Here is a 16681-nt window from a genome sequence, read left to right as displayed (position 1 = left end):
AGCCAATGTTCGTTATCTATGGCTGGGCAGGTCCCTGCGTGGGGGGGGGGGGGGGTGTGCCGTCCATTTATTCCACCTGCTTCCGCCTTGTTGATGAAGTTCGTCGGCTAGAGGACGATCAGACTCGTCTCTCAAAATTCAAGAATTCCCGAACGGAGGTTGACGCTTAATTTGAGCAGATGTCTGCGGCCTTTGCTTGGTTTTGGGAGGCGCAAAAGCGGAAGTCGGATAAGATCCTTCTTTTGAGGGCTTCAAACAAGTCTTTGAGGTACGATCTTCTTGAGAAGACTATTCTCGCGACCCCGCTAGAGAAGCAGCTTGACCAGAGGGGTAAGCAGGTGGAATCTCTGCAGCATTTTCTTCGTCAGCGAGAGGATCATATTGCGGACCTTGAGGTTTTGTTGAATAATGTTCGCTTGGACCGGGCAAAAGTGGAGGCGGAACGTTCTCGCCTGGAGTTGCAAGGCCAGGCCTTGGAGAATCAACTGGGGGAGGCTACCGGTGTAGTCCCTTTAATGTTTCAGCAGTATCGCCGGTCTATCAGGTCGGTTATTTTGAGAGATTATCCAATGGCAGATCTCTCTTTTCTTTATGTTGACCTGGTCCGGTTTCGTGACCAGTGTCTCTCTGCCCTGGCTGCGCAGAAGTCTGCGTTTGAGGCGTTGATGGGTGCCTCTCCTTCGTCTGAAGTTGTGCCTCCATCTTCCTCCTCGGTTGTTGTCTTGCCTTCTTCTGTGCCTATCTCTGGTGTTTCTTCGCCAGTGTTAATTGAAGGCGTGCCTCCTTCTACTGGCAGTAGATGAAGTTTGCTTCTTTTTTTCCTCTTTTGTTGTTATTATTTTATGTGTTTGTTATTTTTCTTTTTCTTTTTGTAACGTTGGAGAGTGTGGCCTCCTCTTGTGCCGCACGTATGTTTGAATAATACTACTATTTGTGACTTGGCCGTTTCTCTTATTTATTTTCTCGTATTGCCTTCGCTGTTTATGCTGCTTGTGAGATTTTCATTGCATCTGTTGGTTTCTTGCTTGCTTGCTTGTTGTCCTAGTGGTCTTCCGATTTATGTTGTTGTTGTGTTGTTTTTTGGGAGATATGTTTCTCCGTTTTGTTTGGCCGTTGCCTTAATGAGATATGTATCTCTTTTATTTTTGATCGTTGCCTTAAGAGGTTTGTTCCTCTTCTGTTTGGCCATTGCTTTAGGAGATATGTATCTCTGTTGTCGTTTTTTTATGTGTATTTGTATATCTTCGGATTTTTGCTGTTGCTTTTAACTTACATTTTGATACTTTGTCAAAAGAGGACTTTGATTGTGTTGAAATTGACATGGAGGTGCTAGTTGATACAAATATGAAGGCTATTATCCTTGTCTTTTTGGCCTTCGTTCTTTAGCTTTCTTCTTATGGTTACTTTACCCTTCTGCCTTCTTCATGGCGATAGTGTAACATTTGGTTGCCATTTCATGATCTCCCTTCACGTTGATTATTCCTCCTGGAGTTGGTATCTTCATTACCAGGTAGCGGATGCTGGTGATTTCCCCAGAGTCGTATAGGAACGGTCTCCCCAGTATTCCGTTGTAGGATAGTGGCATGTACACGACCGAGAACAGTGTTTTGACTTCCTTTGCTTCTTTTTCTCCCCTTCCAAACTCTATCATCAGTTCCGCCAGCCCCTTGGGTTGGATGGGAGATCCTCCGAGTCCCATAATCGGCACCGGGCAGTATTTGAGCTTTCTGAGTTCTCCTCCAATCCTTTTATATGTTTCTCATGTCATCAGATTTACCGCACTTCCCTCATCTACTAGCAGTTTCATTACCAGTAAGTTGTTGATGATTGTTTATACCACCAACGCGTCGTTGTGCGGCCCTTTCACATGCAGTCCATCGTCTGTCGAGAAGGTGACGACCCTTGTTATTTCTCATTTTCCTCCCGCCCGCTCAACTACCTGCATTATCCAATCTACAAAACTTTCGATATGACTATCAAATCACGCTAATCCAAATACGTCGACCTCGTAGCTCGCCGATACGTCTGTTACAGATTCAAACCAATATACGTTTAATCTCGTAAATGTATTACTAACTCAAGTTATGAATTCAAGCCGTTTAAATCTTATTCTTGTACGTTTCTTTGGTTTGATAACTTTCAAATATATTTCATAATCCAACATTCAAGTATTCATACTTGAATTCAATAACATTATATAATCTTTTAACGGTTTACTTTAAACCAAAACTTCCTTATTCTCTTAGTCATGTCTCGTCCTTTACGTGTCCTAATCTTTTCAATCTCTTTTAGGTTCCGGAAACAGCTCGATACGTTGAAAAACACAAGTCCCGTGGCTGTCTATCTCAGTTTGCTCGTCGAGCAGACATACCTTGCTCGCTGAGCAAGGCTGATTTTGCTCGCCGAGCAGGCTCGCGCTGCTCGCCGAGCAGTGTGCTGGTCTTAGAGCAGTACCTTCTGCTCTTCGAGAAGGGGCATGACCATGCCGTTCCAAGGCCTGGTCGAGCCGTTCCTGACCTCGGAAACCCCAAAATTTTTCCATCATGCTAGCCTAACGCAAACCCACAAAATCCAACTCAAAAAGTAAAAAACGACGTGATTTCGGCTTGAACGGTTCGGCATGACACATGCAAAGCAAAACAACCAATATTCCTTAAAAAACCTAAACAAAACATCAAGCTGACCTCGATACAAAGCTTAAAGATGATAGAGGATTGAATTTCGAGAAGATCGATATAAAAGAACGCACGACTCGGACGTCAAACGAACCCTAGCCTTCGCCGATTCTTCTTCCTTTTCTTTTTTCTTCTTTTCTATCTCTGATCTCATGAATTCCTTATTCATAAGGGTTTGTTATATATACTTTGGCTAATTTCCCACTTTGATGCTTCACTTCTTTATTCCTTACCAATCTTTCTTTTAACTTATCTTTTAATTAAACGATTAATTATCCATTTTAACTCAACACTTACGTATTATTTATACCCAAATAAATAATACTAACTCGTAAATAATAATTCTTGTCGATAACTTAATATTTACCATTCCCGAGAATTAAATTATTATTTTACCAATTTGGTACCTAATCTTTATTTTAACAAATTTTCTTACCGTTTCTTTTAGTCCCAACTCTTATCTTCTAAACGAATTCTAATATCAAACTTTCCGTATTATAATTCTTAAAACCGACCTACTCGGGTCTTGCCGATCCAATCACTTCGATATTCTTTATTCTACTAGTTCGGGCTATCGGAATAGGGACAAATTGCCAATTCCGGCAACGCCAAACGTATGGAGTATTACATTTTGTATCAGGCTGGGCATGATTAATATCTATGCTCCAGCTTGAGGTGGAGTGTTGAAGAATAATCTAGAATATTATAGAATGTGGAGTAATTAATAGAAGATAAGTGTGTTGTAGAATAATCTAGAATAATCTAGAATATGGAGTAATTAGTAAGAGATGATTTTAAAGAATGGAAGCTTCTAGAATATAAGCTAGAATAAAAATTTCTCCTATTGTACCTCCATCATCAATAGAAATCTACAACAATTTCAGATTTATATTTTCTACTTTAACACGCAAAAAATAAAGAACACCAAGAAAACAAAGAACACCAAGAACAGAGCTATGAAAAATAATGGAAGCAGCCTAGATGATGACGAAAACAAGACAAGGGAACCAAAACAAAAAATCCTAAAGCAGATCCAATGAACTTACTTGAAAAATGAAGGTTGAGAATAAAAAGCTAGAACTGGAAAATATTTAGAGAAAGAAAAAGAATAAGTGAAAGAGCATGAGAAAGAAGAAAACCACTTAAATATATAACTGATGGCATGTAAAAAGTCACAAAAAAGACAATAACAGATGACTGATACATGGCAAAAAAGAGGAAATATAGAAATCCTGACAAGAAACCAAAACGACACGCCGGAATACGAATCAACTCGCCCCAAACGAAGCTAAAATTTACCAAGGCATAAATATCAAGAGTTTAGCTCTCTTGCGGCGGCGGCGGGGGGGGGGGGGGGGTGGTGGTGGTGGTTAATGATGGATACCAAATCCTATCTAAGTATAATTGAGTCGAGTCGCACAAGATTCATCCTCCAAGATGACATCATGCTTTCACCCAAACGGCTGAAAGCCAGATAATACCGAGGATCGAATCCAAGAGATTCACCTTGATTAAAGGAATATACCGAATCACGAAAATAAGGTAGAATCCCCTGAACACTCAGATAAAGCGCGTCGCCCAAGGGTATTCGCCCAAGAATCAAATTTACAAAATATCTACGAATCATATCTATGAAGATATTCCTGAATAAGACTTCTAGTTGAATAATAAACCTCTTTCCTATTCAAGGTCAAACCCTTTAAATAGGAATTACTTTCCTATTCAAAGTCCACAAGGTATACATTCAACTATTATATAAAGAGATTGAGGTGTGCCTAAACACATAATTACATTTATATACTAAAAACGCTGCTCAAGCCAATACTGTCTTTAGCATCGGAGAGTTAATCTGACCAACACAGTCCGATTAGTTTTTACCCCGTTTTGTATGTTTAATTATCGGATCAGAAGGCAAACTTCATCAATAAGCTATATTGGACGTTATATTTGATATCAAGTATGGATATGTGCTTAATTTAATTTCAAATATATCATTATATGAAAACCATATTTAATAAATTCTATATTCATGTCATAATTCACATTTTACTCCTTTTTATATGTAAATCAAATGATATAGTCTTTTACTTTTGTTTCTGTTAACGATTTAATCCTTCTGTCCATTTTTGCTGTTAGTCGATCCATTTAAAAAACTAAATTTAAAAATTAATTAAAAAAAACAATTTAGTTTTCTGTTTTTATTTTTGTCAATGATTTCACCTCATGCTCGAAAATTAACTCCTTAAGTCTTTTAGTCAGTTGAGTAACATTAAAAATAAACAGAGGAACTAAACTGTGAATTATGATATTATACTTTTTGATTTTTAAATAAGAGGAACTAAAACATAAATTATGGTATATGTTGAGAGTTTTAAAATAATTTGCTATATATTTAAACACTAAATCTGAAATTATAAAATTGGCGTTCTAGATTATCAACGCATTGGGATGCTCCCATACTCTTACTATAGAATGAGCTTTTAATTGATGTAACAATTTTGAGAAAAGAAGAATTTAATACCTATATGCTTGCTTAGCCGATTCCCATAATGTTTTTATGCCATTCAAGTATATGGTCCATGTCACATTCTTAATTTGCAACATCTTTTCGGACCACCCAAAGTGGTAAATTGCCTTTCAAAAATTTGCAACATTTTGAGGATTATAGTGACAAGTGGCTTTGAATCTTAAAAAAATGGTCCTTCAGGTTTGGAAGAGGCAATACCCATATTATGTTATGCATCAGAATTTTATCTTTTTATCCAAAACAAAATTAAAGAACAAACTACTTTCTTTGTCGTTTTGGTTTGTTCGTATCTCACTTCTTAAAACCATTTATGCCTTACGTACTCTTTGCCACTTGAAAATCTCTCATTGGCTTCTTTTATTTATTTTTAATTTAAAGTTACATTTAAAAAAATTATTTTATGCATCTATTGTGATAATATCATTTTTATTCGAGGTTGTGCATTCAATTCAAACTAAATCAAATTAAATTAAATTTTTCTTTTTAATTTTTTTAAAGGCAAACCAAACCCAAATTTGAAAAAAGTATAAATTTCTAAACTAAACCAGTCAATTCGACTTGCATTGGTTAATGTTTTTTGTAAAAATCAAATCAAACCAAACATCCAAATTTTTGTCACAATATCAAGCCAAACTAAATTTTTCAGTTCGGTTTTTTCAGTTTCGATCGGTCCTTATACATCCCTGATCTATATAATAAACCAATAGAATGTGTGAAATGTAAGAATTTCTTTTTACAATAAATGTATAATTACTAAAAATTTCAGCATTTCATGCATTTTATTTCGTAAATTTTTAAAGTAAGACCGATCACACTCGATCACTACGTACTATGTTTTCAAAGTACATGAAAAATTAAATGTTAAAATATTCATACTTAATATTTTATGTCCTTTCAATATATTTAATATCTTAACGATTATTTTTCACATCTTTGAAAATATATAAATGAATGTGATTGAACATATTTTAAATAATTATATGCTAAATATTTAGGAAATATAGAAAAATTAAAAACAAAACGGTGAAAAAAATTAAAAATACCCACTTCCAATTTTTTTTAGTACCTAATTTTTTTTCCACTAAATATCTAAAAGCTTTCACTTTGTATATTTCATATCATAGATGTATGTATTAAAGATGTATCTTTTAAGGTATCACATATATATCAAAAATAAGTAAATAAAATGTAAAAACAAAATCATTTTCAAGGTAAATTTGAAATGCTTTGACCTGGAGCATATTTTAAAAATTAAGTGATTTTTTGAGGTAATGTTGTGGTTAACCTAAATTATTAAAATGGTTTAAGTTTGACTTATCTAATTCCGGCCACAAATTCATGTAATAGGATTACCCTTTCCTCCAAAGAGTTCACATAGTTGTACTAACTTTCTTAGCTTGCTAGTCTTGCGAGATATTGTACAATTACAATCAATGATATGGGACACTTAAAAGTTCAGTTTGACCCAACCTGCAAAATGTACTAAAAAATAGCAGAAATATAGTACAAGCAAGGGGTTTGAAGGTTTATTTTTAGTGAGCTAACACATGTACTTGATGAATAGCTCAAAACAAAAATAAATTGCAGTAATTCTACTTCAAAGAACAAAACCGAATAATAAGATAGTTAATTATCCAATAGAAGACTATAGTTATGGGGTTTTTTGACAGAGTAAGAGAGCTCATATTAGTGTGTATGTGATCAATATATTCAATCATAACTTCATAATAAGGAATCTAAAAGTGCAATTTCTGTGATATAATTTGTTTTCTTTTATTATCTACTACCTCCAAAGCAGAAACAATGGATTATGGCTGTGGGTTCACCGGGCAGTAGAATTGAGAAGCACCGGTCGGCATGGTAGCCGGTGAAGTGAAAAAGAGATTGTGAGCTGCTGGGTGGTGGTGAGGTTTTGATGGAAGAATGGCAGCAGATGATGGTGGAGTGGCCGAAAATGAGAATCCTGATGATGCTGCAGTAGAGAACATTGTCATTGGGATAGCCGGGACTTGACTGTGTATTTGCCACGCCCAGTTTGGGTGTCCCTGTGAAGAGCCTGATTCAATTCTCTTATCTGTTGCTCTTTCCTGATCAAAAAAAAAAAGATTGACGGCATTCATATAAGAAATTCAAGATGATAGAAAGTTCATCGGAATGTACATACTGTTTAATGTTTTCTGTGATTCAAAATGCAAGTTCTGTCAACATGAAACCACAATTAACCTTTTTTTTTAACAATGCGGAAAGAGAGGTTCAAACCTGAATCTACTAGATTCAAGCATATTATTCCTACCACTAAGCTAGGCCTGTTGGGACAAATCTTCAATGAACGTTCGGTTATGTCTAGGAAATTTTGAGCAATTGCTCGGCAGATCAACATCAACTATTTAAAGGTATTGAATTTATAAACAGACAAAGAAATCAGATACAGTCAATATAGCAACTTATTATACATTTAATCGCTATGAGCACGGCAACAAAAAGTACCTCGTTGGAAAAGAAATTAGGATATACACCATTCCAAAACATCGGATGATCTGATGTCCTTGGTGGCTGTCTGAAAGGTGGATCACTTGTCATTGGAGTAGCCGGGTTCTCCTGTAGATTCAGATCATAAAGAAAATAAAACTGACAGCTTTTAAACTAGAATTGGCAGAATATGTTTACTAATTGGCTACAAAGGAATGGATCTGCTAAGCTGTATAAATTTTCAACAAGAGGAGAGACCTAAGAAGTAAGAAGCATATCTGAATAAAGAAGGTTCCGAAATTGTGATACTTTAAACATGAAATATACCAATAGAAATATAAAACATGGAAATTACAATAATCGCAGGTCGAGCGTTACCCTTAAACTATTGCTGTCGAAAGCATAAGGGCCCAAGTGTAACTGCTGATGCCCTCCTTTTTCCTTGGGACTGTTGCCAAAAGAAGGTGATATCCCCAAGTTCAGATCAAGATTGTGTTCAATACCTGCAGTAGAAACACATTTTGAAACTCAATACTGTTCATATCCTTAAAACACATTTAAAACATATGTAAGATCGGAAAAATACACCATGAATATTGAATAGCATGATAAATAAATAATACCTTCATTATTGGTCTCGGATATCAGCTCCCCTTCATACGTACTCGGCTCAAAGTTGGTCACAGCTTCCCTTCCGTTGCATTTGATAGCTGCCTTGTCATAAGCCCTGATTTCCAGAAAAAGGGAGACACAAGTTGGATGGTAGGGTATTGAGGTTGAGAATTCAGGTTAATAAATTGAGTATCAGAAGAGTGTAATTCATGAGCATTAGGACCTTGCAGCTTCTACTTCACTGTCGAACAGCCCAAGATAAATATACCTGCATGCAAGCATCGTAATCTTCACGATAAAAACACCATTGCCAACTTTTTTTCTTCTTGGAAATAGGCATTTTTATTCTTTTCCCGTGAAGGGGAAAAAAAGAAAAAACAAAGTCCCATTTGAGAAATAATTTAAAAACCAACTCCCATTTCACAACAAAAGAGCAATTAAACATGTACATATTTCCAATTTTAAGACATGAATCAAATCTAAGTTTCTTAAAATAGTTTCCTCACTTTTTCCCAAGGAATTGCCCCATCCTCGCTTCCCATCGGCCACATTTATGCAGCGTCACCCCTCGATATTTTGAGCTCCCTCTTGAGAAACCAGTGCTCTGGCGACGGAGTATGTGCACAAATTCTTCCTTGGTCAAATTCTTCATCTACAATATAGACCAAATTAGCCAAGGTTTAGATTCCAATTACAGACTAAAATAAAACAAAACAAGCTGATATTACTGAAAATCAGTAATAACTATCTAACCTGCATAAGATCATCATCATAATCACTGAGATTGAAATTGATATCAGCATCAACACCCCTAAATTTGATAGCAGCTCGATCATAAGCTCTGCATACAAAATTTAAATTAGACCACAACATACATACCTTGATTTGAAAAAAAAAACAATTAAGAGAGCACAAGAGAAAAAATAGAGAAACAATTTCATCAAAAATATATAGCACTCTTCACCTTGCTGCAGCATGAGCAGTGTCAAATCCACCTAGAACCAAAATTCAAACATCAAAGGTCAATTATATAAGTATCTATAAATTACCAAAAATAGAAAGTAATAAGAATAAAATAAACAAATGTCATTCATCCATACCCAAATAAACTTGTTTTCCACAATCCCTGCACCATCAAAGATCAAATATAAATTAACCAATAATAGAATAGTCCAATTATTATCTTTAAATTGAATATACGCTCCAAAAAAAAAAACATAAAAAAAATTAAAATATCCCCAAAATTAAACAAAAATTTAAGCTTACCAGATATGAGATTCCCAGCGGCCAGTTCTTCTATAGAAGGTAACACCTCTATACTGGGAGCTTCTAGACCTAGGTCCTCTCCTGCTTTTCTTAGGCTGCTGCGTCTGTGACGGTTGCTGCATCACCCGCACCTCTCCTCCGCCAATCATCATCTGCTGTCGACTGTCAAACAAGAGACTCCCATTTTTCTCCACCGGAAAAAACTCCTTCGTTGCAACAACGGCGTCGTTTTGATTACTTCCAACATTGCTTTCGTTCCCCACTTTCAATATATCAAAATTGAAAGTGCATATATTGGAACTGCTAGTCGCAGCGTCAGTGTAGGCGCGTGTAGAACACGAGTCATCGTTACTGCTAGAAGCATCAGCATTCACGTTATTATTAACCACTGATGAATTAGAGGTAGTTGCCGATCCTTCTGTATAATTGTAATTTTTGTTCATATTATTATTATTATGATTATCATACTGACGATAATACTGAGTTGACTCGGCCGATTCCACATTCAGATTAAAATCCAACATATTTGCCAAAATTAGCTTTTTCTAGCTAAAATCGTCCTTAAAATCTTAAAATTAAGCTCAAATAAGCTAAACAATAACAAAAAATGGAAAATATTCAACGCCGGAGATCGACCGGATCGGATATTCAATCTAAAACAAACTAAACTAGCGAGCTACAAAATGAACAGAATAACTGCCGAGTTAAAATTTCTGATCACCGGAGAAAGAAAAAATACAGAAAAAAACGACGACGTTTAAGAGAGACAGTGTGTGAAAGCTAGAACAAGCGGTTCACATTTAGTGAAAAAATCGGCGAGAAAAGAGATGAAATGATCGGCGAGTAGGTTAGTTTAATTTGAAGTTCTAGAGAGAGAGAGAAGAAAAGAATGAATTGAAGAGGGAACAATTTATCAGAGACAAAGGGAGAATAATAATTTACAGGATTATATATAAACATTTTTGCTGTGATGATGATGATGATTATAATAGATTTTACCGGCTTGACCGGTCACTGGTTTTTCTGTACTACTGTCAAAGTCTAATACTATGTTGATACTGCCTACAGATTTTGTTTTCCTTTTCACTTTTTAGGACTCAAGGCCAATACCTGCCGTCCATGTGATTAGGAACTACACACATTAAAATTAAAAAGTTTACTTAATGTTAAATGGGAAATAGTTACTAAAATCCCCTTATATAAAGTTAAATTAACTAAATCTCCCCTCATGTTTTAAAATATGATATTCTTTCTTTTAACGTTTAATCAAATCTACTAAAACCTCCTTCCGTTAGTTTACTATTATTTAAAATGACATTTAGAAAATTAGGAGTTTAGTTTTTTTGTAAATTTTTGAAAAAAATGTGCTTGGGGTATATTGTTAGTGTAATTTATATATATCTGAAAGTTAGTGAAATTTAATATTGTTAGTATATCAATAATTAATTTAATTTATATTTAATAAAATATTAAAAAATTATTTTGGTCCTTATATAATCATAAACATACATTGATTATTTAATTATTTTGTAGTTCATGTATTAATAAAATATATATGTTTACGAGTAATTGTATAATGTATGAAACAAATTTTCTTCTAAATATCTTATTTAGTACGAAATATTTGATACAAAATAACACATATTTTGACGAGTAATAATCTACAAGGTACAAAATAATTTTTTATTAATGTTTTATTGTGTAATGTAAGAAATAGAATCATACATCAACGATAAAATATATTTCATACCTAGTTTAAACATAAAATAAAATAATTATAATTAATAATTAGGATTTACTAAATAATGTTAAGATAATTATAAAATAATTTGATTTTTATAAATTGTCATATTAGTGTGAAAGAAAAATAAATTTCAAAATTAAAATAACAATAACAATAATTTGATCATGTAAAATTAACATAGTTACCTATAAGAGAGGTATTACTGAATTTGACCAAACAACGGGGGGCATTTTTTATTTTAAAACATAGCGGAGAACTTAGTTAATTTAGCCTTAACTCATGAAGTTTTTAGTAATTATATCTATTAAATATACAATTAGGTGAACGTAGACTACAATTTGTCAAGGACGAATACTTATCGGTGGTCAATTCTGATTTGAGTGGACCATTTCTGAATATTTAATTTGTTTAATCAAATCCAGTATATACATTAATTGTAGATTTTTTTCTTTAAATATGTAGATGCACTTTTATTTATAGTTAAATTTTGATAAGATTTAAACAATGTAGCCTGAATGTATGTAAATTTCATAAATAAATTAAACTCTAAATAATAAAAATTAACTTCATATCAAATCAGACGAATTTAAACTTGTATATAAAAGAGTCAAATATTTTACTTGTGTATAATATAACCCCTCAAAGTGGAAAAAAATATTTATTATATTATAGAATTTTATAAAATGATAAAAAAATTATAAAATTTATATTTTATATTTATTATTAATATATAATATAAAATAATTATTTAATGCTTAAAACAATATTTTGGTTTGTTTGTTTGATAATAATTTATTAATTAGGAATTGCAAGTTAGAGGACTAGTTCAAGTTGTATGCTTAAAAAATAATTATTTAATGCTTTAATTTTTTAGGTATTTTTTCAAAAAAAAAGAAGTTAATATTATATTTTTAAAAGTCAACTCCTAATTTTAAAAATATTTTTCAAATTTTAAATAATAATTTATACTGTTATCATTAAAAAAATATGCGCAATTTAAACATAAAATGAAATAATTATAAATAAACTAAGATTTTATAAATAATTATAAGCTATTTTAAAAAAAATTAATTGTTATAATTGTTATACCTTTTTGAAAGAAAAATAAATGTGAAAATTAAAATAATTTTTGATTTTAATAATTCGATCATTTGATTAAATCAAATAACATATTAACCTAAGGAGGGGATAGTATTGAATTTTACCAAACGATAGAGGGTATTTTTTTAATACATAGAGGAGGACTTAGTTAATTTAACATTAACTCATGAGGTTTTGTGTAATTATTTCTATTAAATATATAATTAGGTGAATGTAGACTACAATTTATCAAGGATGGATATTCATCGGTGGCCAATTCTGACCCGGTTGGACCATTTTTGAATGTTTATTTTTTTAATCAAATCCAGTATGTATATTAATGTTAAATTTGTTTCTTTAAATATGTAGATGCAATTTTATTTTTAGTTAAATGTTGATAAGATTTAAAAACAATTGCATGAATATATTTGAATTTTATAATTAAATTAAACTTTAACTAATTAATATTAACTTCAGATAAAATAGGACGAATTTAAACTTGTATTTAAAAGAGGCAAACCCTTCTTACCCCTAGAATGCTGCCATATGTGTATATAATATAACCCTTTGAAGTGGAAAAAATTATTTTTTACATCATATTATTTTATAGAATGATAGAAAAATTAAAATTAATTTAAACTTTTATATTTGTTATTAATATAAAATATATATATATATATATATATATATATATATATATATATATATATATATATATATATAATAGATGTAAAATTTATATTATTTTTTAATAATCTTTTATTTATTCTATATAATATATTTGATTAAAAATTAATTTAATTTGTAGAAGTTAACCCCCAAAATATATATTTATTACATTAAGTGATTTTTGATAAAATAAATATAAATGAAAAAATTACTCTATCTTTTGAGTGAAACAAATTGACATCTTCTTAATATAAAAATATCTTTATATTAATATTAGTACAAATTCTCGCTTCGCTACAAAATTTATATTTTCTGACCAAAAGAAACAACAAATGACAATTTGAATAAAATAATAAAATAATATATCGTATTAGATGAATATTAGTAAGTATTATTGAATTAAGATAAGCGCTTGAGAGCAATTTTTTAGGTCATACGTCCTATTCTTTGCACAAACGCTTTCTCTTTCTAACTATAAAAAAGTGAATTAGGATAGCATGAATATATCATAATTTATTTATAATTATTTACTTTATGTTTAAATTAGCATATTTTTTAATGATAATAGTATAAATTATTATTTAAAATATGAAAAATATATATAAAATTAGGAGTTGACTTTTAAAAATATAATATTAAGTTTTTTAAATTTATAAATTATTATACCTTTTTGAAAGAAAAATAAATGTGAAAATTAAAATAATTTTTAATTTTAATAATTTGATCTTTGACTAAATCAAAATAACATATTAACCTAAGGAGGGGATAGTACTGAATTTGACCAAACGATAGAGGGTATTTGTTTTTAATACATAGAGGAGGACTTAGTTAATTTAACCTTAACTCATGAGTCTTTTAGTAATTATTTCTATCAAATATATAATTAGGTGAATGTAGACTACAATTTATCAAGGATGGATACTCATCGGTGGCCAATTCCGACCCGGTTGGACCATTTTTGAATATTTAATTTTTAATCAAATCCAGTATGTATATTAATGTTAAATTTGTTTCTTTAAATATGTAGATGCAATTTTACTTTTAGTTAAATGTTGATAAGATTTAAAAAAAAAAATTGCATGAATATATTTGAATTTTATAATTAAATTAAACTTTAACTAATTAATATTAACTTCAGATAATATAGGACGAATTTAAACTTGCATTTAAAAGAGGCAAACACCTCTTAGCCCTAAAATGTTGCCATATGTGTATATAATATAACCCTTCGAAGTGGAAAAAAATATTACTTACATTATATTATTTTATATAATGATAGAAAAATTAAAATTAATTTAAACTTTTATATTTATTAATATAAAATATAAAATATATATATATAATTAATAGATGTAAAATTTATATTATTTTTTAATAATCATTTTTTTTACTGTGGTAGAATCTAATTATGTTAGTAGTTAGTGGTTAGTAGTTAAACTTCCATTTTTAATTCGGCCTTAAACACTGGCTCTATTGAGACTCGAAACCGAGATCTCAGAAATGCACTGGAGCGCCTTAATCTTTTATTTATTCTATATAATATATTTGGTTAAAAATTAATTTAATTTGTAAAAGTTAACCCCCAAAATATATATTTATTACATTAAGTGATTTTTGATAAAATAAATATAAATGAAAAAATTACTCTATCTTTTGAGTGAAACAAATTGACATCTTCTTAATATAAATGTCTCTTTATAGTAATATTAGTACAAATTCTCGCTTCGCTACATAATTTATATTTTCTGACCAAAAAAAACAACAAATGACAATTTGAATAAAATAATAAAATAATATATCGTATTAGATGAATATTAGTAAGTATTATTGAATTAAGATAAGCGCTTGACAATAATTTTTTAGGTCATACGTCCTATTCTTTGCACAAACGCTCTCTCTTTCTAACTATAAAAAGTTGAATTAAGATAGCATGAATATATCATAGTTTATTTATAATTATTTTACTTTATGTTTAAATTAGCATATTTTTTAATGACAATAGTATAAATTATTATTTAAAATATGATAAATATATATAAAATTAGGAGTTGACTTTTAAAAATATAATATTAAGTTTTTTAAATTTATAAATTATTATACCTTTTTGAAAGAAAAATAAATGTGAAAATTAAAATAATTTTTAATTTTAATAATTTGATCTTTGACTAAATCAAAATAACATATTAACGCAAGGAGGGGATAGTACTGAATTTGACCAAACGATAGAGGGTATTTATTTTTAATACATAGAGGAGGACTTAGTTAATTTAACCTTAACTCATGAGTCTTTTAGTAATTATTTCTATCAAATATATAATTAGGTGAATGTAGACTACAATTTATCAAGGATGGATACTCATCGGTGGCCAATTCCGACCCGGTTGGACCATTTTTGAATATTTAATTTTTAATTAAATCCAATATGTATATTAATATTAAATTTGTTTCTTTAAATATGTAGATGCAATTTTACTTTTAGTTAAATGCTGATAAGATTTTAAAAAAAATTGCATGAATATATTTGAATTTTATAATTAAATTAAACTTTAACTAATTAATATTAACTTCAGATAAAATAGGACGAATTTAAACTTGCATTTAAAAGAGGCAAACCCCTCTTAGCCCTAAAATGCTGCCATATGTGTATATAATATAACCCTTTGAAGTGGAAAAAAATATTACTTACATTATATTATTTTATAGAATGATAGAAAAATTAAAATTAATTTAAACTTTTATATTTATTAATATAAAATATAAATTATATATATAATTAATAGATGTAAAATTTATATTATTTTTTAATAATTTTTTATTTATTCTATATAATATATTTGGTTAAAAATCAATTTAATTTGTAAAAGTTAACCCCCAAAATATATATTTAGTATATTAAGTGATTTTTGATAAAATAAATATAAATAGAAAAATTACTCTATCTTTTGAGTGAAACAAATTGACATCTTCGTAATATAAGAATCTCTTTATATTAATATTAGTATGCTTGCGTTAGTTGTCTGCTATAAGATAGCTAGTTTTGGGGAGAAATTCTCACTTCGCTACATAATTTACATTCTCTGACCAAAAGAAACAACAAATGACAATTTGAATAAAATAATAAAATAATATATCGTATTAGATGAATATTAGTAAGTATTATTGAATTAAGATAAGCGCTTGATAACAATTTTCTAGGTCATACGTCCTATTTTTTGCAAAAAAGCTCTCTTTCTAATTACAAAAAAAAAAAGTGAATTAGGATAGTATGAATATATCATAGTTTATTTATAATTATTTTACTTTATGTTTAAATTAGCATATTTTTTAATAATAATATTATAAATTATTATTTAAAATTTGGAAAACATATATAAAATTAGGAGTTGACTTTTAAAAATATAATATTAATTTTTTTAAATTTATAAATTATTATATCTTTTTGAAAGAAAAATAAATATGAAAATTAAAATAATTTTTTATTTTAATAATTTGATCTTTGACTAAATCAAATAACATATTGGGTTTTTAAAGGCACCCAAAAATCCAGTTCTGTGCCTCTTCTGGAATTAATTACAGAAGAGTGTCTGGGACCACCGGTTCCGCATTCTAGGAATGCGGAACAGGAGGTGTTCCACATTC

At 30.2% G+C, this 16681-nt stretch overlaps 1 protein-coding gene across 2 annotated transcripts; it reads right to left on the bottom strand.

Annotated features, from left to right (window-relative positions):
• Positions 1 to 6817: 6817 nt before the first annotated feature.
• LOC126665000 (ethylene-responsive transcription factor RAP2-7) lies at positions 6818 to 10397 on the bottom strand. Of its 2 annotated transcripts, XM_050357647.2 has the most exons (10): positions 9550 to 10397; positions 9384 to 9409; positions 9248 to 9278; positions 9037 to 9124; positions 8790 to 8935; positions 8507 to 8551; positions 8295 to 8398; positions 8050 to 8174; positions 7690 to 7800; positions 6818 to 7289 (listed from the first exon to the last, which is right to left on the bottom strand). In XM_050357647.2, the coding sequence occupies exons 1-10, from the start codon at positions 10071 to 10073 to the stop codon at positions 7011 to 7013; spliced, it is 1479 nt and encodes a 492-aa protein (XP_050213604.1). In that variant the 5' UTR covers positions 10074 to 10397; the 3' UTR covers positions 6818 to 7010. The 2 variants fall into 2 exon arrangements, with proteins under 2 accessions (XP_050213604.1, XP_050213605.1); XM_050357648.2 differs by lacking the exon at positions 8507 to 8551 and having other exon boundaries at positions 9550 to 10396.
• Between the last annotated feature and the right edge of the window lie 6284 nt (positions 10398 to 16681).

Source organism: Mercurialis annua, linkage group LG1-X (assembly GCF_937616625.2).
Source record: "Mercurialis annua linkage group LG1-X, ddMerAnnu1.2, whole genome shotgun sequence".
In the NCBI taxonomy this organism is placed as follows: Eukaryota; Viridiplantae; Streptophyta; class Magnoliopsida; order Malpighiales; family Euphorbiaceae; genus Mercurialis; species Mercurialis annua.
Note: the sequence above shows the minus strand (reverse complement) of the source record. Positions and strands in the feature narration are given on the sequence as shown.